Source organism: Varanus komodoensis, unplaced genomic scaffold (assembly GCF_004798865.1).
Source record: "Varanus komodoensis strain SLA01 unplaced genomic scaffold, ASM479886v1 scaffold6_2, whole genome shotgun sequence".
In the NCBI taxonomy this organism is placed as follows: Eukaryota; Metazoa; Chordata; class Lepidosauria; order Squamata; family Varanidae; genus Varanus; species Varanus komodoensis.
In genome coordinates, this window is record NW_025336346.1 from 7,647,920 (window position 1) to 7,673,030 (window position 25,111).

The following is a 25,111-nucleotide window of genomic DNA, read 5'->3' on the forward strand; positions in this document are numbered from 1 at the left end:
GCATGTATGGGGAATGGTTCATTTTCTCTCCATGATCAGGAAAAGACAAAGAGAGAAAAATGAATAATTAGAAATGTACTGATATGCAAAGCCTGAATACATCTTCCTCTAAAACAGTAAATAGGCTGGAATATTTCTGGCTTAGAACCAGCATATTCATAACATTCTCTCTTGTGTTCAAACAGCACCCTCTTATGGTAGTCTAACAACACTGCAATAATTCGAAACAAAGTGAACTAATTTGCACCACCATCCTGTGCATGTCTACTGAGAAGTCTCACTAAATTCAGCAGACTTTCTTCCAAGTAAATGGGGACAGAATTGCAGCCTTACTTTTCTGTTTTTTTCTACAAGGGCATCTACTATCAGACAGTAGCTTGGCTAGGAAGAAAAGCTGGCAAGTGATCTGTTTTCTAGCTATCTAGGTGTATGAAATATAATTCCAAACCAGCAATTATAAACATAAAGCTAGACTGTTCAATTGGCAGACCTGAACACTTCCTGCACCCTGGTTGTGATGCCCTCCTATAGTTGTGAGCTTAAGACAACTGTAGCGAAAGCAACTTCCCATTAACATGTGGTGATAAAATGTGATCTCTCCATACAGCTGCTGAAATTTTGTTCTGCCTTTTCAGGCACAATATTATAGAAGATTTTTTTTTTTTTTAGCAAGGGGAAGAGTAAATTGATTTAAGGAAAAAAAATCTTCAGAATGCAGTCTAATAGAAAGGCAACTCCACTTGCATTGCAAAGATGCTACATTAAGCCTTCTGCAGGTTAATTGCATGCCAAGTGCAGTTCATGTAGATTAGCAAAAAGCTTTGATTTAGGCACAAGAAGGTGCCCTTAGTTCCATAAGAGAAAAACAGAAAGGTGCAGAGACCAATACTGAGTAATTTGTTAGCATGTAGAAACAATTTGGCTCAACTCTTTGAAGCTGAACTCAGAACTTAAATCCTTAAAGCAGAGGAAAATTACTAGTGATATCCCACTTTGAACTTTGCCCAGTTTTATTATTATCTGCTCTCTTTGGGGTGTGTGCTGCATTTATGCTGGACCAGACCGCCCCCCCCCCACTCTCCACAAAAGCACCAAGAATTACAAAGTCAGAAATCTGGTTTAGTATGTTTCCCTTAGTGAAAGCTGCACACTTATTTTAAAACAACCATTTATAAAGCAACAATAGCAGCCAAGCCAGAAACAAGCTCCCTTCATTGCTGATCAGAGAGAACCTACTTATTTCTGAGGTTCTTATCCTCCAATTTCTACAGGAATGAAGACTTTCTCATGCATTTGGCTACTCTATTCTCCAGGTGCTGCTTCCAGGTGAGGGGCATGGCCAAGTGCCTTTCCTAACCCTCCTGCAAACGGGAGTCAACAGCCAGCCAGCACCTTTACAAAGCCTTCTCTGTGCTAAGTCCCAGTGTTAGCTGTGTCATGCCAAAACCTCCTGTCTCAGGGATGCTGCACCATTAAAGCGTTACAAGAAAGGAAACCATGGCTACAAACACATTTTAATGTAAAAGGGCACAACCACAGCCTACTGAGGAACATGGTGGAACGTGGTGCCGCAGGGCCTGTGTGATGCCGTGGCTAAAGCCCTGGGCTGGGACTTGGGCAATCTGGGCTCTATTCCCATTTGGTCCCAAAGTTTGCCGGGTGGCTCTTGGCCCTACTTTACAGGGTTTTTGTGAGAAAGAAATAGGGAGAAAGAGGACCTTAGAAACCACGTTGGGTTCCCTGCAGTGCAGGAGAAAAATGGGGGAAAGAAATGTAATACAATTTAATAACAGTAATGAGAAGTTCCACTAAAAACCATCATTCCTCCAGCCTTTCCTGATCCTGCCTGCTGTCTGTTAACCTCAAGGAAGGTCCACTGACTTTATGGAAGGGGATCACACACTACTGAGCATAGCAGCTGACCTATGACAGCCTCTCCATAATGGATGCTGAAATAGTGTAACAGAGCTAGGCTTACCACAGACTGTGGTGGGCTGGAGTGCCATGCCCTTCCATGCAGCCTGAAGTGCCTGATCCTGCCTCATCTTAGAAGCTAAGCAGGGTCATGCCTGGTTGAAATCTGGATGGGTGACTTAATGTTATGAACTGCCCAGAGAGCTTTGGCTACTGTAAGTGATGTAAGTGATGATGATAATAATGATAATGACAATAGAATTCAAGAACTTCAGTGAAAACATACACACTGAAGGAGGTGACCCACTTGCCCAACAAGTTGCCCACCTCTTCCTTTACACACCCACATTTAAGACTTGTTCTGTAAAAGGTACCTAGAGAATTTGTTAAGAAAGCCTGTTTTCCAAATCTTAGCAGTTTGCTCAACTGGCTCTCCAGAACTTCCAAAAGTTGCAACAGATCACTCTTTCTGATAAGTTTCATGCTAGCAAAAAAAACATTGTATATTCCTTGAGACCACAACCGAAGCTAAACTTTGCCACTTACTATTAAAATCAAAGCACTTCCATAGAAATCTTGAAGTTATACTATTCACAAATGCAAAACAGAAACGTTGTCATGCTACTTTTATGAAAGTCAACTGAAAAGCTGTCGCGTTTCTTCCTCAGGTTACACATTGAGCAAACAGAGGCAGAATAAGGTGCAGGGTGGGAGAGACAAATGTTGTCAGCCAAGGACAAAGTGAAACGCTGTCTGCACTAAGTGTCAGTCTTAAAAAGGTGGTCCCAGACCAAGCCTTCTGAAGACTAATTAACTTCATTTGCAGAAAACCTCACTTTGCTGCAAGGCACCTTGGGACACAGAAGGTTAAGTCCCTCTCTTGAAAAACATAGAAGTCAGCAGATAGTTGGATCGGTCTCTCGCACTAACTGGAGCAAGGAGGGTCCCTTGTAAGGCAGAAAACAGCAGCAAATGCTCTCTTCATGTTATCCTCCCTTAATAGGACCTGTGAGGACATTATTAAAGTCCAAAAAGAGGAGCAAAAACCCTACAGGGCTACATTTAGATTTCTCAAGTATCCAAAATGAAAAGAGCATCTTCACATTATGGCTCTCCAGTGACTAGCGCATAAAGGCTGCATTAGAAAAGAAGATTGACCAGATGTTTTCTTACATGCTTAAATGAGCTGTGGGGTGCTGCTGTTGCTCCTGTATCTTCCAAATACTCATCCCAGTTGAATTCTGCTTCTTCCACACCAGATCCTGCATCTGCAAGAAACCAGAAATGTCATCGTAGTCTGTGGGGGAAATGTATAACTGATTTGCTACTTTAGATTCCTTAGTTGTGTGGAAGCATTCAAGATCACAAGTTTTTGTGAGCCGCCACGAGGCTTCGTTGCGATGGGGGCGGCATAGAAATGTTTTAAATAAATAAATAAAATAAAAGATACCATGCCTACTAATTGAGGTTGCCTGGGAGAAAAACAAACACACAAACAAAAAACACAAAACCAAGCCAAACCTGAGAACAATTCTGGTCTGTCACACAGCCTGCATTAAGAATGGAGATAAAACTGCAACTACTACAGATTAAAGGAGGGGGATCGCTTACTAGAGATGTTAAGGTGATGGCACCGGCGCTGATCCTGCCAGTCGGTCAGTGGCAGCCAAGAACGGGAATTACTGAAGTCCCTGTTGTTGACCAGTTGCATGTCACCCACGGCAGATCAGCAGCACTCTTGTAACAAAACCCATTTAAAGAGGTGCAGCTTGTCAAGTGATCGGCAGTTGTGCGAAAAATGGAAACTCTGTGCCTTTTAAATTGGTTCGGAGCTCGACCAAGAACACAGAAGGGCGATCGACGGAAGAGAAAGAAGCAGCGAAAGTGCTGCAGCCCAGCCTTTGGTGGCAGTCATGAAGCAACCTGCAAAACCTGAGAAGACTCCTTCCCAAGCACCTGTGATTTGCGGCTTGGGTCTATAAGCAGTCCAGGCCTGATTTAATGCATTACTCGATCAATCCTTAAATGGAGCTATAATTCACTAGGCTTGGCTGTGCACACTGCTTGCAATAGCTGTGTGTAAACTTTTAAACTAAAAAATACACCTTCATCAATAAATACACTTTTACCTAAGCACCAATTGACCATTCATTCTTGGCAGAAGTTCCAGGTACCATTTCAATTAATGTACTTTATTTGGCTTGCAGAAATGACCAGTTTCTATCATGTACATTCTGTACATATTTTAAAAAATATAAATACACACAGCCTTTATGCAGCATGTCTGTGATGCACTGAAGTGTTATATGAGAAAAACAGATGGTATTTTAGACCTTTCATTAGGAGTATGACCAGTCCCACTCAGGGCAAGAAACAACCTTATAAAGAACAAGTACTGGCAGAATATTTATTAAAAAACTGAAGCACTGAGACTTGTTAAAACATCCTGCTTAAAAACCATCTTCTTACTAATTACATTTCGGGTTCAATCCAATGGCCTTCTGACATTGTCTGAAAGGCTAAGGTTCATTTTCAGTTCCGGCTCCAGGATCTTGCAATCTTAGGGGTGGGACTCTGAACACAGAGTCCTCATCCCAGCCTGCTCACACTGGTGCCAAAAGAAAAACGCAACTGACCTGCAGAGGAGGAAAGGAGAACAGTCAGGGGGCATGGAGGGAGAAGGCTGGTGCCAACAACTCGGGCCATATCCAAAGGGCACTTTCTCTCACCCTCCGCTGTGTTTCATCCATATGGCCAAGAACAGCCACTAGCTGCACTGCAGCGCACGAGGGGGCAAAGGTCACTGCTGTTCACGCCTTGCTCCTTGGATGCATGCAAGCCTGAGTTCAGAGGCTTACCTTCACGGAGTGCGGAGCGCACTGAATTGTGTCCTTAGTCCCTCTACACTTGCCTAGGCAAAACCTTTACACATTTACAGCTCAAGCAGTTACAGGCACTGTTAGTTCTGGGTGGAAAAGCATCAAACACATCAAACAAAGAAGTAGTTTGCCAACAACCTCTTTGTTGTTGTTTATCAACATCAATAAGAAAGATGATGTTCTGTACCAGATTTTTAAAAATCAATTTATATAGAAGGTAGGGTCTATTTCTGTTATACATCTAAGAATCCTAACTTTCATTTAAAATAAAGCACTTCCTCCAATTTATATGGTTTAAGATACGATTTTAAAATCCAATGGCGTAAATACTGAGGATGAGGAAGCTGTAAAAGGCTTCTCCAGGAAGCAGTCTTAGGCTACTTGTTCAAGCTACTCACAATTATTTGGTACTATTCAGCTCAAGGTGCTATTCAAAAAGCTTGCTGCAGGGTGCTTAGAAGTGCAGTCCTAGTGGAGATCTAACAGCTCTGGGCTCTAGGATTTGGTGGAAGGCCTGCTGTGCCAGTGGAACACAGAACAGCTTGCTTGAGGAACCTTCGCCACCAGAGCCATTCCACCGAAGAGACAGCGGAGACAGGGTAGATTCCTGGGTGGCATCGGAAAGGGCTTACACTTATAGAGGGGTCCCTCATGTGAGAGCCAGAGTGGGGTGGTGCTTAAGAACGTGGGACTGGGACACAGGCAATCTGGGTTCTAGTTCCCACTGAGCCATATTTTATGTATTTTATTTATTTGATGCATTTTTGCATTTTATACAGGATTTTAATGATTGTAAGCTGCCCCGAGGCTCATGTGATGGGGCGGCAGATAAGTTGTCTAAATAAATAAATAAATGGATGGATGGATGGATGGATGGATGGATGGATGGATGGAGCTCATGGGCCAGTCACAGACTCTTAGTCCAACCAACCTCTTGGGGTTGTTGTAAGGATAGAGAGGAGGAGGAGAATTATGTAAGCTGCCTTGAGTTCCTTGGAAGAAAAAAAGGCATGATATAAAAATAATAAATAATAATTAGTCCCATCAATGGCACAAATTTATACCTGTCCCAGATCTAGCTCAAGGAATTTCCTTCCAATCGGAAAGTGACCCATAACAGACCATGAGTTACACAAGGCTTGTGCAGCAAAATGCAACCTCTGGTCGGGTGTTGTTTATTCATAATGACAGGCAGCATGTGCAACAGCTCCTTAAGGATAAATTACCCCTGGTGACATGCAAACGAGGCCAATGTGTCTGCTCTTGTAGTTTCGGTAACAGATCTGTGGAATGTGAGGTGTGGGTTCAAGTCCCTGAAGTTGCCTTTTTCCTCTAACGCGGCTTTTTCAGGCAAGCAATAGGAGAGTGTGGCCACACTTACCCCTTCCCTCTGGTGGGGCTCAAATCACCAACTCCTGCTTCCCAAACCCATGCCCCACGCAGGAGCTCACTGCCGTGACTGCCCTTATTGCATTTCCTGGCCCCTCTGCCTGGCCAAGTCTTTTCCTCCCTGGCCGGGTCTTGTGTCCTGATCCCAGGGCAACTGCATGCACCCTTTCTGCAAAGAAATGGCTCAGGAGCTATGGGGGTGCTGTGTTGTACAAGTTCTCCTTCCTCATAACACAGCAGCTGTAAGCAGCACATGGGGACTTGCCCTGTTCCTATACAGGGGTACCTGGGGGCTGACATCAGCTGGATTCTTGCCAGCTGTGCTAGAGCATGGTTGAGAGGGGCTGCTGCAGCATCATCCTTTGCGTGGTGACACAGGTTCTGTGCTGGGAGTATCTTCCCACCCTCACAAGCTCACTGGCTGGCTGTGCTGGGCATCTTTGCTGGCACTGTCTCTGATTGGCTGGCTGTATGGGTGGTTCCAAGGACCACATGCCTGTCATTTATAAGCCAGTCCTGTATCTAAACATGTGAGTGTCTTCCCTCCCATGGGCTGCAGCAACCATTCCTCACATATGTAACAGCAGCAAATCTCCAGTCCTAGCACAACGTGACTACTGGTTTACTTTTATTATACAAGCAGCTCCACTTTTAATGTCTTTATGCAGCTCAATGTCTCCACAACTGCAACTGTTATGGAATTAGAATATGCAGGCACCGCTGCCAGAGAAGAGAATCGGGGAAGTCAGTGACAAGTTTGCAAATTCAAAGAGAGCCAGATATTAAGTTACAGGTTGTTGTAAATAATATTTATCCCTTAGGTCCGAGGTAGGCCTTGTTGTTATAAACAGAAGAAGCATGGACAACACTTGATGTATTATTTATCCCTTTAAGGACAAATCCTTCCTCTCACAAGAAGTGAAGTGGGTAGGAGAAAAGCCAAACTTCAACATGAATGAAAGATTCTAACACTTCAAGTCTCTATTTATGGCAGCTTGCATCACCCACATTAAATATACCATGGTGCTACTCACTTTGTCAGCATTTTAGGCCTTGAAAGAAAAAAGCCGAACACGCTTGAAATGGATAATTGAGAGCATTTAAAACTACAAAATATGAGACCACAATAAGCATTAGCGAACTTTAAAAACAAGGAAATCACAACTCTCAGGCTCTTAAAAGGGGTTTAAAAGACCATATAGGTTCCATCAAAACAAGTTCATGATATATATGCATGACTAAGAAAAAATAGTGCATGTTAAAAGAAATGGTTACCGCAAATGCCATAATATTTAAAATTGTGCCAAAAGGAGCTAGAGAGAAAAGGCGAAGGAAACACATTGTCCTTGTCCAAACTTAATGGTAATGAAGGGTTTTATATGTTCACCAGATTTAGACCTGTGTTCTTACAGGCTCCTTCCAACTCTACTATTCTATGATTTTATGATCCTACTAATTCCTTAGCACAGCTAGGAAACAAATACTGAATGGTTTTGTTTCCAGGATCAAATCAACCAGTGCTTCACAGTATGTCAGAACCCCAAATTGTTGGGAGAGGAAGGGTCCACAGGTCTTTGTGGCAGGAAACTGTGCATGTATATATGAGAAGCACCCTGCAAGCAGTCAGTGGAACCCTAGGGGCTCAAAGGGTTCTGCACTTGTGCTTTCATTTAAAGTAACTTGAGCCATGGTCAAGCAATCTTATACACCCTTATTTGAGAGCACTTTCGCTGAAACCACTGGGACTTACTTCTGAGGAGGCATACAGAGTATTGCGATGTTAATCGTGTTGTGTCACAAGAATACAAAACCACCACCACCAAAAAACAGCAACCTCTAATGGACCAGTTTAATCATCTGGAATATGTTTACAACTGAGAAGATACCTGTTGTAACTCCAGGCTTCATAATTGCATTACCTGTCTCATGCTGCTGTTCTCCATTCATCTCCACAGCAATCTGGCAATAATCCTTAGGAGCCGGAAGTAGTGGTCACCAAGCCAATCACTGCTTTGCTCTCATCTGGCCTCTACTATCTGTTTCTTCAGGATTCCAATACGTTCAAGCAAAAACTGTAAAGGAAAAAAAATAAATCATGTTTTTCTTTTTATTCATAAAACCAAAGCAACTGAAGCTCTTGTTTCTTCATTAGTATTGAATAAAGGTTAGCTTTGGAGTGTGATGAGTGAGGGGAGACACACAACAAAAGGCCACAAAGAGAGCAAACTGTCTAACAAACAAGACTCTTCAAAAGGGCTCTGCAGAATCACTGTGGAGGATGATACCATCCCTCCAGAATCTTAGAGTTGGGAACATGCTATCAAGATGACCTTGAGAGAGAAACTGAAGTAAGGCAGGCAATGACAGAAGAAAGGGTTGTGCTATTGTGGCTGTATGTCCCCACCCACACCCACAATTTTCACAGGCACTCAATACAGGGCCATGAAGGGACCTTGCCATTGGTAGGGAACGCACACAGCAGATTTTTGCAGGAAGCTCATCCTCAGATAGAGAATAGATGCTTCTAAATTCGGAGAACTTAGCTCACACACTTCAGTTGGGGAAAATTAGCTCTCACACACTCTCACTGGATTCAAAAGCAGAACAAGATTCATTTTTTACAAAGATTATTCTCAAACACAGCAGAGAAAAATGACTGGATTAGTATATCCAGCCCCCAAGCACACAAAAAGCAGCACACTTATTTCCCAAACAAAATTTTCTTAAACCTGTGTGTGAACGAAACAGCAAAGAAAAATGATCTGGTTAGTACACCCACTTTCCGAGCACATAAAATGACATACTTATTCCTAACAGACCTAAGGAACAGATAGAAAAGACACAGATTGGGTGGAGGTGGTGCTAGGGAAACGGTGGGGGACTGGAGTCCTGTCTGCCAGGGAAAACGTAAGTGACAGTGAAATAGTGGACTGAGGCTGTAGAAATGATAAAAGAGGGGGAAAGGAGAGAGAGAGCATGATACAATCCTAATAACCCAAAACAGCAAGGGGAACCAGAAGAACCTCCAGATTGGGTTGTCAAAAGATGTAAAAATTCTGTGGACACAGATTACTTTTGATGGTCTCAATGCTGATTTCAATTTTAAAATAATTTTAGATGGGGAGTCTCAGATTAGAGGTGAATACTTCTCGAGTGTATTTGGAAGCCGTTTTGCATCTGGCACACCAAAAACCAACACTACTGACCTCAAGGACAGCAACTCACACGGGAGTACAAGCCTCAACAAAACATCAAGCTGCACTCAAGAAACTGACAGACATAGCTAAATATGGAACCTCATCCTAGACTCAGTGACCACCTTACAAAAGTAAGGTTTTGTCTCTTGGTGTATGAAAGGCACATGGATCTCTTGCTGAGTAAACAAGGTAGTTCAAAAATGAACGCAAACTGGACTCCTGGCTCGGCATCCATGGGTAGCCATGAGCAAAGGAAAGTGTGCAGAAAAGGAGAAGAATATGCCAACTCTGATCAGGTTCAATCTTGAACCAGGACAAATCAGAGTGATAGATGTCCAAGCAAGAAGATGTATAAATGATGACTGCCCAAACTCCAGGCGGCTATAGTGTTTTACACAAAGAATGCAAAGGCTTGATTGTTTCAGGGCTGGCCTAGGCTGGGTCAAAGACTTGCCTGCAATTTCTATAGAGGGTACAGGAAAATTCTCCGCCTTTTGATGGATTTTAGCTTTTCAGGGCAGCTCAGTACAGATCCAGAACAAAAGGAATTATCAAAAATGATTCAAGAGGAGCTGCCTGGGCTTTGACCTCACTGAACAAGTAGGTAGGTTGTGACAGCATTCCAGGATGAGGTTGTTTTTCCTGGCAGGACATTTAGAAAATAATTGCAATTCTATCTTGCCTTTTTACCTCTTATGAGGAACTCAAGGCAGCTTACCTAGCTCCATTTAATCTGTCAATTCAAAGGTACCCTAATGAGTAGGTTGCTGCATGGTGACAGAGTAATTAGGCAGAAATTCACAAGAATCCCCAGGCAGATGGACCCTCCCTTTAATTTTATCAAAGTGCACTCACATGTTCAGGGTGGCTCTTCACAACAGAATTCCATAAAGCCTAATCATCATTTCTGGCTAGCAAGCTCTTCCAGTTTTGCCTTCTAGAACAAAACAGATTCCAGAACCACAGCAAAGTCCAGTAAGTCTAACTGTACTAACCTTGTGGGACAGAAAAAATTCCCAGTACTTTATTTTTCCAAGGACATTTGCTAATTCATAAGCTCACTGGCAGCTAAGAATGGATGCCAATTGCAAATACAATGTGTGGCAAGCTTGGCAGTTTCAAAGTTGTAATTGATGCTTTCAAGTGATTATCTCTAGCAAGTATGTGGGGGAATATACACCTCTCGTTGAAATATGCATCTCAGTGTGAAATGGCATTCATAAGTGGCGACAGCAAAACGGAAGGTGCCCCAGTAGAGTCAGTGGAAAAGAGTTGAACTGCACTGAAACAGATGACTGGTTATCAACATAGGATCCACAGTTCTTTGGGTTGCTAACATTGATTAGTGTGTCAACAGTTTTCAGTACCTTTATATTTTTCTTAAATTTAAAGAATATAAAGGAAGTATATTCTATTGTTTTTACACATTTTTAAAAATCTACAAAATATAGCATTTAAATCACCTTCAACTTATGTTAGAAACATAGAAACAGAGCGAGTCAGAAGGGGCCTCCTGGGCTATCTAGTCTGACCTCTGGCTCCAGCCGGCTCCGCTCATGACATGTCCCTTCAAAATTCCAGGTCAAACTGGGACAAACTTTCAGGAGTATTGGGACAAAAATATTGAAGTGGGGTATTTTGTTTTAGCTTTGTTATTTATTAAATGCAAGGACAATAAGCATCCAAAATTAGTTCATTCTCTATGGTAGACTTGGGCACTTTGTGCGAATGCACAGCATGTAACTCCCTCGGTCATTTTTACAGTCCCTCTGAAAATGCTGCCATTTTGCACCTTGTCCCCAGGTGAAACAGGACATTTGGCAGTATAATTCTGTTTTCAAACCAGACACACCCTCCCTGCATACCTTGTCACTTTGCAAAATTGCTGCATTTGTTACTATCACCATGGTGGCAAATTTAGGAAGAATGGGACTATTGGTGATGGCTGATGCAATGTCCTTGAACATCAGAATATTTTCCTATGCACATTAATTTGTTTTCTGATTCAAACTTTCTGGAAAACGTACAACACTAAATAGCATGCAACATGTGAACAGACAATAAGCATGCATAGGGTATCTTTGTAACAGTAAATGGTGACTTCAATTAACAGTTATCCATGTCTGCTCCAACCATGAGAAAGAGGTAAAGCTTACATGCCCTAGAAACATTTTTCATGGAACTCATGAGACCCTGAACTTAAATGGCATGCAAAACCTAGTGAGCAATGTGAGCGCTGCTGAACTTATTGGAGGCAGTAACCACAGTGCTATCAAATCTAAATTAAATGCAAGAGGGAAATTGCCTAAGTATATCAAACACAGTTACATCCCTTCAAAAGAGGACACTTCTCTAAAATGAGGAGACTGGTAGATAGGAAGCCAAAAGGGAAAGCTAACACTGACCAGTATCTCTGGAATGCTTGGAGGCTGCTAAAACCGTAATAGAAACTCGGCTAGAATGTATACCATGGATCAGGAAAGGAAGCAGCAAGTCCAGCACAGTTAGCAAGAAATGTCAAGGGAACTATTAGAGAAAAGAAAGCGCCCTTCAGAAAATGGATATGGTGCTCAAGAACAAAAAGGAACACACTCTTGTATTGAAGGAATGCGAACAGACAATAAGGGGGGGAAAGGGATTTTGAGGCATGATGCTAATATTATTTAACATTTTAATAATAAATATGTGCTTGTTGGTCTTAACAGTTTGGCTAAAACCAACATAATGACCGACAAAAAAAAATCTTATCTAAATAATAAGAAACAAACCACTTATCTAGTGGTTTGACTACTAGATAAAAAAGCAGAATGCTAAGAGTATAAGAACATTGCAAAGAAACTGAAAGAACTATTTCCACTTGTCTTCACTGCAGAAAATGTAGGACAGGTACTCATGTATTTTCAGGAAGTCTGAGAAATGTAGGACAGGTATTTTCAGGAAGTCTGAGAAACTGAAGCAAACAGGGATGATAGGAGATGAAGTTCTAAACTGGCCCTTTTTCAACTTGGTGCCTACCAGATGTTCTGGACCATCACCTGAGAGTTCCTCATAATTGGCCATGCTGGCTGGGCCTGATGGGAATTAAAGTCCAAAACATTTTGATGGCATAAGGTCATAGTATTATAGTATCACAGAACAGTAGAGTTGGAAAGGGCCAGAACGCCATCAACCCACTGCTGTTGCAGGACACTAAGTTACACTATCCCATTCGGATGACAGGGTCAGGGAAGGCTGATCTAGACTTTATTGACAAAGTGAAAACAAACAAATCACCAGGACTGGATGGTATCTGTGTGAGAATTCTCACCTCAAATTCAAACAGATTTTTAACACAGTAGCCAAAGTGATGCTAATTTTGAAGAAAGGATCCAGAAATTTAAAGGTGGATTAGCTTAATAACTGATTCTAGAATCCAGGGGAGTGATGGGAGATCCAGGACCAATTAGAGGAAGTACCTCACACAATACACTGGCAAAATACAGAATTCCCTACCTCAAAATGTAGGGATGACTGCAAACCTGGATAGCTTTAAAAGAGGCTCAGACAAATTCAGAGGATACAATTATCAACAGCTACTAGTTATGATTGCTAAATATTACCTCTAGTATCAGAGGCAGTGTGCTAGAAAACACAATTAAGAAGGTGGTACTGAATTAATGTCCTGCCTGATGATATCCCATACACATCTGTTTGGCCGCTGAACGGAGATGTGTAAGCCACTGAAAGGGGTTTGGAAAACATGCAGAAATCTGACCATGTTGATTCACAAATGGTTTCAAGTCTACAAGTGGGTTTCTCTGTTTGTTAAAAGGGAAGCATGGATAAGGGAAAGGAGGGCATTTCCTGACCAGTGGGGGAGCCCCTCAATATGGGGGCAGTGGGAGATAAAGCAAATATGGGGTTAAAAAAACAGCTGATCCAGGGAGGTCCAATGCAACATTTGTAGGATCAGAATGTAGGCCTTTAGTCTGATCAAGCATTGTTGTTGATTAAAGCAGAGCTGTAGGAGAATTCCAGCTGTGTGAGCATACAGGTATGCAATACACAGGCATTCGATAAACAGTTAAATTAAACACACACACGAATGCATGCACACACATGTAGTTGATGGCTACTAACAGTTTCTCTTGCAGTTGAAGTAGCACTTAAAATATGTCAAATGTTTCCAACCCTGACCACAAGCTGCTTTGCATCACTGCAGTGACAGCTATGTATAGGTTTAGGACATCAGTTTACTTTGATTTTTTCCTGTTTGGACTTTACCAGCTAATTGGCAACTAACACAGTAATAATTGAAATCACATGGCCCCCAAAAATCCTGTGTTAGACTAATATGGCAATGAAAAATTAACCTACCTCTGTTCAACCCCTAATTACCAGAAACCAGACTGCATTTTAAAATACCAAATAAATCAAGACTTTGCTAAATATGTATTTTTAAGTTCTAAATCTTCATATGAAAAAAATGTTACCCTGAGATTTATCTGCAACAAGAAGTGAATGAAATTATAGGTTTCTTCATGATAAAGTGCCATGCTGTGATTAGAATAGGCTGAATAATTAACCTCAATAAAATTGATTGCATATGCTAATCTAGGGTAAAATAAAGAAATAGTTAGAATGCATATTAACCTTGTACATTCTTGTTAGGGTAACTGAATAATGAATAGACATGCCTAGGATTGCTCTGAAATTTGCTTCCTGATGAGTATCTTGAAGTCAGACTACCATTTAATAGCTCATTGGACTCACTGAAGTTTTACAAAAGTTGGCTCTTAGGCAAAACAGGCTAAAATCACCTGATTTTATGTCGATTTTACAATATAGTGAATTTGTGTAGCAGTGGGGGTGGGGAGAGGCTTTAAACCCTTCAGCTCCAGCACCGTTCCACTCTGCATTCGGAAGACCCCTGAGCCTGTTTCCTACAACAGAAGGAAATCTTCCTCTGCAATTAAAGGGTTTTCTTCCTCCCCAGCACCCTAATTCTGATCTGGACTGTGGCAGGGGCAAAGGGCGCTCTCTCTCTGTCTCTCTCTCTCATCAACTATGTTTAAAAAAGCCATCACTTCCATGCAAGGCCAAACAATGTGACTAGTGTCATGAATAGTATAGCTTGGCCAGTAGAAAAATTATATATTTGTCTGCCACAACAGGACACAGACATCCACAGAAGTAGAGATCAGCTTATTTGACAACTAAAATGATTCCAGTCATTTTCTGGATTCTAAATGCACTTCTCCACAACTAACCCACTCCTGCTCCTCTGTCACAGTCAACAGCAGAGACCATCCGAGTAGCTCTCTATTAAAGGATAGCAAACACCAACAGTGGAATGTGCTGAGGATACCTGCTTTAATTTGCTATACTAAGTCATCCATTTGCCTCATATGCCTTAAACAAAAGCAGTCATCGTTCTGGATCCCAGGGACCTTGCAAAATCCTGAGGAGACGATGAATCTATCACTACTTTCTCAAGAAACAGCCAGAGCTGCTCAAAAAGGGCTCCTTGCCCATCCTCCACTTACATCACAAATGTTTTTTAATATATTCGTACAGAAGAGACAGCAGCAGTTAAACAGCAGGGATTTGTTTGTTTAATATGAACTTTGAGAAGAAAGTGATAACATCACAGGAAAACCTAAGTTCTCTCTCTCTGAAAACTAGCTCTGAATTTTCATCAAACACAAACAACTCCTTGCAGATCAAAATCCAGCCTTGCCCCCGTAAACCTGTATAAGCATCAATCAGAGCGGAGGCAAGTCAGAGCGACGCAGGAGCACATGGACTAAAGATGTCAGAACTCCCCAACCAGAATGTTCTGTGACAGTTGACAGAGGGACCTCTGACGAGTAGCTGGGTGGAAATGGAAGGAAATGGGCCTGGTTTTATCAGAGAGCGAATCACTTTGATTTTCATTTAAGCCACAATTATTTGTGGAATAATGATCAAATGTTCTATTTAAAAATACAAATCTAAAGCACAATGCCTCTTGGTTACTAATAAGTTCTGATGGGACTGTAATTGTCCGCACTTATTGAACTCATGCTTGAAGAGATTTAACACTGGTAATTCTGTGTGTGAAGGAATAAAAGATCTGCCAACTGCCCCAAAAGATGTCCCTGTCTGCTCTTGTGTTTTTGACAGAAATCTGGTGTGTGGAATCAGGCAAAGCTTTTCACAAAGTTAATATCAACATCTGATAACGTGTGTATATTGTGCTGTTATTAAAGCCGCAGAGGGGCTGATTGAAAAGGTGGCAGCCTTGTGCTATACAGAAAGGTGAAGCTGTACCGGGACAGTGGCCATATAATGGATAACAGGACCCAAAAGAGAATAAAGTCAGTGGGAGGGGGGCATATCCAATATTAAACACACTATGTTACTGTAACAATTCATTAATTAAATTTATGCCCCACTTCTTTTCCTGCAAGGAACCCAAGGTAGCTTATATAATCATTGTCCTTCTTGCAGCAGCATGCCAGGCTGAGAGTCATTGACTAGCCCAAAGTCACCCTTTGAGTTTCATGGCCCAGTGGACACTAGAACCTGGATCTCTTTTGTCCCAGTCCAACGCTCTCAACAACAACTCCAAATGACTTTAAACTGCATTTATTATATGGAAGTATAAAGACCAGCACCGAACGAAATATTTCCATTCAGCCATTTGTTATCAGTCCAAGTTTTATATAAATGCACAAACTGTTCTTGCAGAAGAGAGAACAATGTATGGAAATATCCTCTTTCACACAAGAAAACGACTATTACATTCTGGAGAAAATGCAAGATATGCTTTCCGTAAAAAACAAAAACAAAAAACCCATGCTTACTGGACTCTTCAATGCCTCAGTGGGTTGCCATATCACATGAAACCAGTTAGGAAAACTTAAGTTTAAAACAGAAGACAACAAAAGTAAAAACCAAAAGCCAGCAGCAGTGCAAAATTCTGAAAACACATTAACACCATTTTAAAAACTGAAGGACGGTTATTCATGAACCTAAATATGGAGCACTTAAAAACACAGTCTGCCTCAATTATTTCTTTTGCAAGGCAGTAAGTGTAGGTTGGCTGCATAGATGACTACTTCTTGAAGTGTGAGATGGAGGAGGCTCTTCTTTATAAGCTCTCCTCTGACTAATCTCCACTAGTATTGTGTACGTGCCTTCTTGCAGGGGACAGAAAACCAAGGGTCCTAAAATGAAAGCAAGATCTATATCAGGTATGTCTGACATACTGGCAACTGTGTGCTGCTTGCAATGCAGTGTCAATGATGTGGCAATTTCCCTCATTTTTGTGATGTGGTATTTTGAGAAATGTTTGGACACATCAAAAGGGATGAAACATAATTTTATTATATTAAAAGAATTTTATTGTCTATTTTTGGTTTAAGCTTACATAATAATTGTTCAGCAATAACCATAACATGAATTAAGTTATTAAAAGCAACAGCACTGAAAAGTAAAACAATATGAATAACTGAATTCTGATCCTTGTGCACTGACTTGGGTTCCCTGCAAGAGGAAGAAAGGTGGGAAGTAAATGCAATTATCACCCCCCCACAGCCCCCCCTGAAATCTGGGCAAATGGAAAGAGCCTCAAACTCAGACCCTGGGCTGCTTTGATGGAGAAGGTTTTCTTTCTGGTACCCACACAGAGATTTATTTATTTATATCCCACCTATTCCCAGAAACTGGGACTCCCGCAGACTCACAACATTAAAATCCACACAATTAAAACATTCACAAGTATACAAAAGTTAAAAATATGATTACATAAATATTAAAATTAAACCACTATCTAGATAAAAGCACTACAAAAATATAAACAGCAAAATTAAAACAGCGCAAACTCACAGGCCATTCTGAAGTATCTGCTGTAATAAAAAGGCTTCAGCCTGCTTACAGAACCATACCAGGGAAGGTATCAGCTTAGTCTCCCTAGGAAGGGTATTCCAGAACCTTGGGGCAGCCACCAAGGAGGCCCCCCCTGTAGGGCTTTATAGGTCATCACAAGCACTTTGAATTGGGCCCATAAAGATCAGGTGAAGCCGTCTCAACAGAGGAGTTGTATGCTCCATACAGGCTGGCAGCAGGTCTCTGAGCCAGCTGAAATTTCTTAACAATCTTTAGAAGTGTTCATGTAGAGTCCATTACAGTAAACCAAACAGGAAGCAACTAAGGCATGTGTCACTGTGGCCAAATCAGACAGCTCAAGGAATGGGTACAGCTGGTGCACCAGCTTTAACTGTGCAAACGCACTTCTGGCCACCTTGAGACCTGGACATCCAGACTCAGAGTTGAAGCCAGAAGTACACCCCAGCTGCAGACCTGCATCTTCAGAGGGATTATAGCCCCATCCAGCCCAGGCTGAATCCTTATTTCCAGGTCTGCTGTCCAACAGACCAGGAGCACCTCTTTCTTGTCTGGATTAAACTTCAGCTTGTTTGCTTTCATCCAGCTCATTACTGCCAACAGACACTGATGTAGGACTGACAGATTCCTTCAAGTGAGATGCAAAAGAGAAATAAGAGTTGGGTGTCATCAGCATACTGGTCACAATGAACCTCAAAACTCTTTCCCAATGGTTCATGTATATATTAAATAGCATGAGAGGCATACTATTCCTCAGAACCCGGAGGAACTCCACAGGTCAGTAACCACGGGGCTGAACAGGAGTCTCCCCGCACCACCTTCTCAGTTTGCCCTCCAGGAAAGAATGGGGCCACTGTAAGGCAGTCCCTGTAATTCCCATCCCAGCAAGGTAGCAGAGAAGGATACCATGGCCAATGAAGTACTGAAGGCCTCCGAGAGGCCAAGCAGAACCAACAGGGACACACTCCCCCTGTCCTGGAGCAGGTCATCCACCAATGTTACCAAAGCAGTTTCTGTGACATAATCAGGTCTGAAACCAGACTGAAATGGATCTAGGTACTTTTTTTTTTTTTTTGCATAGCTCTCACCATCGCCTCCTTCAGGCAGGTTGGGATTCTACCTTGACTAAGGGAGGCATTAACCACACTGCATACAGACTTGGCCAGCCCTATTCTGGCTGCTTTAGCAAGCCAGGAAAGGCAATGTTTCAGAATGCATACTGTGGCTCCCATCTCTTCCAAGATGCTGTCCACATCCTCAGGCTGTACAAATGGAAAAGCATCCAATAATGCTGGATAAGCAAGAGCCAAAGTTCCATCCGCTGGGACTGTATCAATGCCCAAGTCAGAGTGGATCTGAGCAACTCACCAGAACTTTCACGAGTCATTATGCCTAGAAAATGACCAGTAGTTGGTCCATTTTTCCCAGAACTACAAGGTATGTTCCACTTAATGAGTCCAGGGTCGGTAATTTGGCTACCATCTTTTATATGGGCTGACAGTGGTGTCTGAAAATCAGTCTTAAGTACAAAGCATGACAAGGCTAAATTGCTTGATAATTTCTATAACTTAAAGTCAATGAATAGACTTTCAAAACTTCTCTAATTTCAGGTGACTTTGGCCATTTATATCAAGTGCTCCACAGCTGAATATTGAACAATCATTTAGATCCCTAAGTATGGACTTCAAATTTTAATACTAGGCTCCTATTTTTGAACACATGCTCCTGAACATTGGAGAGGAAAAATACTGAGCACATTTATGGTTCATTTCTGCAGTTTTAGTGTTTATTTCAAATTGATGTACCTGAACAGGAAATGTTCTCCAAATTATATCCTCATCTTGTTCTGCTATTTATTCCTACTAAGGCATCACTCAGGTATAACCCCGCTGCTATGAAAAACTGCAACACTGCAAAAATGATTTAGGAAATAAAACACCAAAAAGAACTCATTAGGCAAGCAATTCCATTACTCACAGCTAAAACGGAATTAGGAAGAACAAATGTTGGACAAACCTCTTGCAACACAAGTGTTTAAGAGGAGATGCTCTTTGAAGGTTTAATGGGGATGGCAACTCTGAACAAACAATGGTTGTTGTATTCATTGTCAGACACACAGATGTTATATAAAAGAGGGTTTCCAGTCAATACAAAAACAGAAGCTTTAGAAATCAAAACTGTGAAGATACAGGGATTGCAGTCACGTCTCATCACAAACAAATTATAACAACAGGATACAGAGCACGAGAGGGCAGCGGCTGTGTGAAAGCACTGCAACAGACAGCTCTCTTAAAACCTGAAAGCCTGTGTTGATTTAACAAGCAAGCAGAGGCAGATACAAGACTGAGGAAGACCAAATACTTGAAAGGAATCCAGCCTGTTGTATGAAAATAATGTCACAGCAGCAGAGAACTTGGACTAATTTTGGTGTCATTGGCCTCCGTGAGTGCAAAGAATTAAACACTGGGCTTCAGATTTTCCCTGCAGCTGATAAAATTCAGTGGGCAATCCATTCTGGCTGCAGTATTCTATGGCTCCCTCTACCCTGCATTTTTAACTTCAGTTATTACATAAATTTTTTATTGTACCTTACAGCTGAAGATAACCTTAGCCTATCAAGTTAGACCCCCTGAAGACAAGCTCAGTTACATGTGTAAATAATTGCTAGTCCACTTGAAGCAAATGTTCCAAAGCAGCTGAGTAGGTTTTAATTGATACAATATCATGGGAAAATAAATGGGAAGAGAAGAAACTGTTCAACTGAAGAGATTTGTACTGCTGTAAATAGCCAACATCCTTCTCATATGGGAAAGTGTAAAAAAGGCAGAACATTTGTAATTGGCTGCATGGCAACTGCTAAGTTTCACCAAGAGCTTTGTTGGAAACTTGGGAAATCTGACTTCACTGTCGGACACACAGACTTTCATGCAGGTTGGCTAGGTATTCACAGTCCTTTCTATTCAAAAGATATCCCAGTACAAGCATTCATGTAAATGGAACCGCTACCTTAAAGTATCAGGGAATGGAAAAAGGCAATGGAAGAAGGCAACCTGGGAACAATGCCATGGCGATTTCTTGGCAAATATTCAAACTCTCCTACTTGGGAATAGCCTAGTCATTATATACGTGGGCTGTTTCCTTCCATTCCCTAATTTGATCTGTAATATCATCACTTATCCCAAGATTACAAGCACATCAATAAAATATTTATTAGATTTTTTTTCCTACTATAACACTAGCCTCTTCTTTTTACTACATAATAACTTTAAGTGTTTAAATTTCCCTTCCATCGTTATTCCACATTAGTTTTTGAGATGATGAAATTAGCTTTTGAGAGGATAAGTTATATGCCATGTCAAATTCATGTAGTGAATGTTGTCTGATAAAGCTTCGTGTTGCAACAGAAATTCTTGTCTTTGAGGTGTTGCTTCAGGGTGTGGGACAACAGCTAGCACTATATAAAGATATATTCAAAGCAGATTTACTCACAGTTCAAGACTGACACAGTAAAGTCATAGTATTTATTGGCAGCCACTAGAAAGGGTAGAAACCCTTTTTGTTAAATCCATTATCTTCAACATGGTTTGAAAATCTCTTAACTGATCACAGAGGGCAAAATTTCAGCAAGATAATTTTGTCATCTGATTTATAAAGCGCTGCCTTTATTTATAGATGTGATATTTGCTCCATAGCAACTGATTAGTAAAAGCTGTAAAAAGTATCACTCTATACATACATGAGAGATGTACAATGAGACTTAATCTGCACTCCCTCCTTGCACTGTTCATCCGAATTTTAATTTTGCGGTACTTGCCATTTCCATGTTGTGTAGGAAAATGCACAGAACTTCTGTACTAACTTTTATTAACCATGCAAATGTTTACAAACTAATAAGTGAAACAGGTCAAAATAACAGAGGTACTAATAGTTTTGTCACCAATTGCTCCTTAGCCTTTTTCCAAAAGAACATGGTGTAACAATTAAAACCAAGAGAATTGACCAGTCAAAACTACATAAATTGGACAGCCCTGTCAAACTTGCAAAAGACAGAAGATAACAGTAATAATTTATGGACACATTCACACCTTTTTCTGTGACTGTAAAAAATAATTCAAGGGTGGTAAAACCAGCGATGGTGGACTCTTGGGCATTGGTAGAGGGCTGTAACTGGAGGCAGCATAGGCAAGACTGCCATGAGGAGCAAGCGGTTCTGCTTCTTGCCCTACACTTCCTGCAAGCCACAACATAATCAGTCTCATGACAACCCATTCTGGATTGAACAACCCCTAAAATAAAGCTTGGGTTACCAGGGTATCTTGTTAATGAAAAATGAGTAATCCTGACAGCAGTAGGCTGCATTCAAATGACATGGCAACCCATCATGGCTAGTTACCTGTGATGGGTTGTAATGGTGTGCAAATCAGGTCAACATGTAAATAAAGATGCCAGTCCTCTAATCTGATTGGTAAGCTGGATAAGGACAATATTCTTCAAGATGCCTCTTTAGAAATCTTGAGAAGCCAGCAACTTTTAAGGCAAGAGAATGACATGCCAGTTTCATGTCTGCTACTTAGGAACACAGGAACACAGGAACAAGTTCTGCTACTTAGGAACACAGAGAGTTCCATTAGACCAAGTCATGCAATTGATCAGTCCAGGTCCATACACTGACTGGCAGCAGCACTTCAGGATTTTAGATCAGATTCTCCCTTAGAGATATTAAGAGGTATTTAGAGATACCTGGAGATATTAGAGGCAGATTCATAGACCCTTTGCTTGGAAAGCACATGATCTACCACTGTCATTTATCCTAAAGGCTGAAGTAGGCTGTGGCTGCTATCTTCTGTAAAGCTCCCCAAATTTTTGTGCAACTACAGTACATCCAAAGCGTCATCAACAGTATTTATGGCCCAGAAGATGGCATTTCCATACTCATTCAGATGGGCAGCACACAAGAGATGTTTGAATTACCCTGTGCTTAAGTGTTCTTTGTAGTCATAAAACACATCCAGTTGGTCACACCTTACATATCTCCAATTTAGGAGGGATTAAGCTTTGATATGAGAATCCCTAGGTACCAATAATCCAGTTCCCTCTGTGTACGTTCCCTTTCAATCTTATAAGATTTTCAAGATGAGCTGTTTTCCCTCTAACTGCTTCCCTTACTTATGCTAATCTAGTTGTTCTGACATAAGAATTTTCTCTATATTTCTAGCCACTACCTCTTCTCCAAAGATGCCTTTTATCAAGAAGTTCATAATTCTTTTCCTTGTTCCTTCTTTTACCTAAGTCTTCCAGCTCTTATTTGACATTGTCCTTCTCCTCCCACCCTTTGAGCTCCTCCCATTGCTTCTGGCCCCCATTCCAACCCTTAGAAACAGTGAAGGAGATGATGGTATCTTAAGATGCCATTGTGACAACGGGCTAAGCACATCTGCTCTTCAGCTTCTTGACCAGTGGAACCTGGGATTCGTTTAGGAGAAGCAGACCACTGGCTGGATCAAACCACAAGGTCCATGTAATCCAGTATCTGGGCACCCTAAGTGAGCAGGAAGGTACTTTCAGGGAGCTCACAAGTGGGGACTGAAAACAACATCCCTTTCCAGGTATTGCTGTATAGCAACTGACACTGAATCACGTGTTTCATGAAACTATGTAAAGAAGGATCTTGGGCCTTTTTCATACAAAACTCACACATCTTGCTATAAGGAAAAGTGCAAGTTCCTTCTCTGATTATCTGGAAGTGTAAGTCATTCACACACTTTCAAGGAGAAAATACTGGCACTGATATAGCACCTCAGAGTGTCAAAGCACTTCACATTCATTCCTTACAACATAGTCATATGGCTGGTTGTCCTGCCCCACATCCAGTAGGTAGGCCAAGGCTGAGAGAAAAGGCATCCTTTCCCCACAGTCCTCCAGTTTTTTTGGGAAAATTCTGTAGCACTGTATCCATACCACATATCCAAGCCACCCCTTCCCTTCATTGCACACCCATAGTACCAGATAGAAATGGCCTACATAACAGTTGCTCATCAGCCAAAGAAAGTCATATTATAGTTTTGAAAGCAGGATATAAAAGACCATTGCTAATCCTCTCAATTTAGGAAATGGAGAAGCAATATAGATTTATCTCTGTTTGCTACTGCCAAAGTGCAACATGCTACTTATTTGTAAGCAATTTTCAATTGGAATGGAAAGCAACACAGGAAATCCCTACTACAACATCATCATCATAACTCCAAATCATAGGTGCACCCATATTAGCAGACTCTGGACAGATGCAGCACTTTCTTTTAAAGGATCCCAATCCACAGGAAAAAAAGGGAGGGGGGAGCTCAAGGATACTGGACCCTTAAATATGTTTTCATGCTGATGCTGTTGAGAGTAGTCAAACCTACCCCCTCATGTCACCAGATATCCAGCTGGCCTTCACATATTTCCATGGCACCATTCTTACATTTTCATGGCAACAGTCAAAAGCTGTTATTAGTAAATTGTCAAACAAGTGTTAGGAAGGCACATGAACACCTCAAACCCAATCCAGGAATGCTTCAGTGCAAGCTGTAGACTTTTGACTGTCTTGAAGGGAGACATGATGCAGTGGAGCTAACACACTTCTTATGTTTTCATGTCAGATTTTAATCCAAATACTCTGGCCCAGATTGTAATGCCATATCCTGGAAGAAAAATATTAGCAAAGCTACAGCTGGGGTATGAGTAAGGGCTGAGCAGCAAATTCAATGTAACTGTGATCTCCACACTTTACAATATAACCTCTAAAACTGAGTAAATGTTTATGGTTAAACATCATTCCTCAAGAAGCTGATGAGGCAGATCATGACATTCAAATAAAGATATTTATTACTTTCTCCTGGTTTTGAAACAAGGTATGTTCAAGCTCAGGTAATTTCACAGACAACTTTGAAGCAAAGACACATACTACATTTCCTGTTGCATCTCTGCTTCATGTAACCTTCTGGCCTGCCCCAGAACTAAGGTTCCATCTTCTGCACACTACAGAGGTCTAGCTTCTCCCTACTGAAGAGTATGAATAAACAATGTTCCACCTTCCTCTTGAAGTACAAGGCTGTATAATTAAAACTATCAGGAACTATTAGAAACAGAACACGTATTGTGCTCAATTTTAGCTTTTAACTTTCATGCAATTCAACCACCACTGCTTTTTCAAAGCTCTTCCTGTGTCCTTGGAAAGTTATGTTCTCTTCTATTAGGACCAGTTAGTAGCCTAGTCACTTTATTTTGCTCCATCTGCTGTTTATGAACAGTCTTCAAAGGCAGCCCAATGTAGAGCACACTGCAGTAATCCAGTGACGATACTGTTATGACATTGATCTTCTTTATCTAAGAAGGGCGTTCCAAAAGTGCTTTAAATATTTTCTGTAATGTATGGTGACACACACGCTGGTGACTTCCCGCCTTGACTTCTGTAACGTGCTTTACGTGGGGCTACCCTTGAAGATGGTCCGGATACTTCAACTGGTTCAAAATAGAGCTGCCAGGCTGCTGACGGGGACTGGGCGTTGTGTTCACATGACTCCAGTTCTCCGTCAGCTTCACTGGCTTCCCATTGAAGTCCGGGCCCAATTCAAGGTGTTGGTGATGACCTATAAAGCCCTAAACGGCTTGGGTCCTGGCTACCTGAAGGAGCGCTTGCATCCATATATGCCCAGCCGCCCCTTGAGATCGGCGGGGGAGGCCCTTCTCTGGGAACCCTCTGTGAAAGAAATTAGGAGGCTGGGTACTCGGAGGAGGGCTTTCTCTGCGGTGGCGCCTAAGTTATGGAACGCGCTCCCCAGAGAGGTCCGCCTGGCGCCGTCGTTATTTGCTTTTCGGCGCCAG

The 25,111-nt window shown here is 41.6% G+C and overlaps 1 protein-coding gene across 3 annotated transcripts in view; it reads right to left on the reverse strand.

Annotated features, from left to right (window-relative positions):
• SFMBT1 (Scm like with four mbt domains 1) overlaps positions 1-25,111 on the reverse strand; it is an 87,123-nt gene that overhangs the window by 33,901 nt on the left and 28,111 nt on the right. For 2 of the 3 annotated variants that reach the window (XM_044451454.1, XM_044451455.1), the window contains exons 2-3: positions 8,102-8,254; positions 3,088-3,182 (exon numbers count right to left, since the gene is read on the reverse strand). In XM_044451454.1, the coding sequence (XP_044307389.1) occupies positions 3,088-3,182; positions 8,102-8,129 (123 nt within the window). In that variant the 5' untranslated portion in view covers positions 8,130-8,254. The remainder of the gene's footprint in view (positions 1-3,087; positions 3,183-8,101; positions 8,255-25,111) is intronic. The other variant, XM_044451456.1, reaches the window with a different exon arrangement.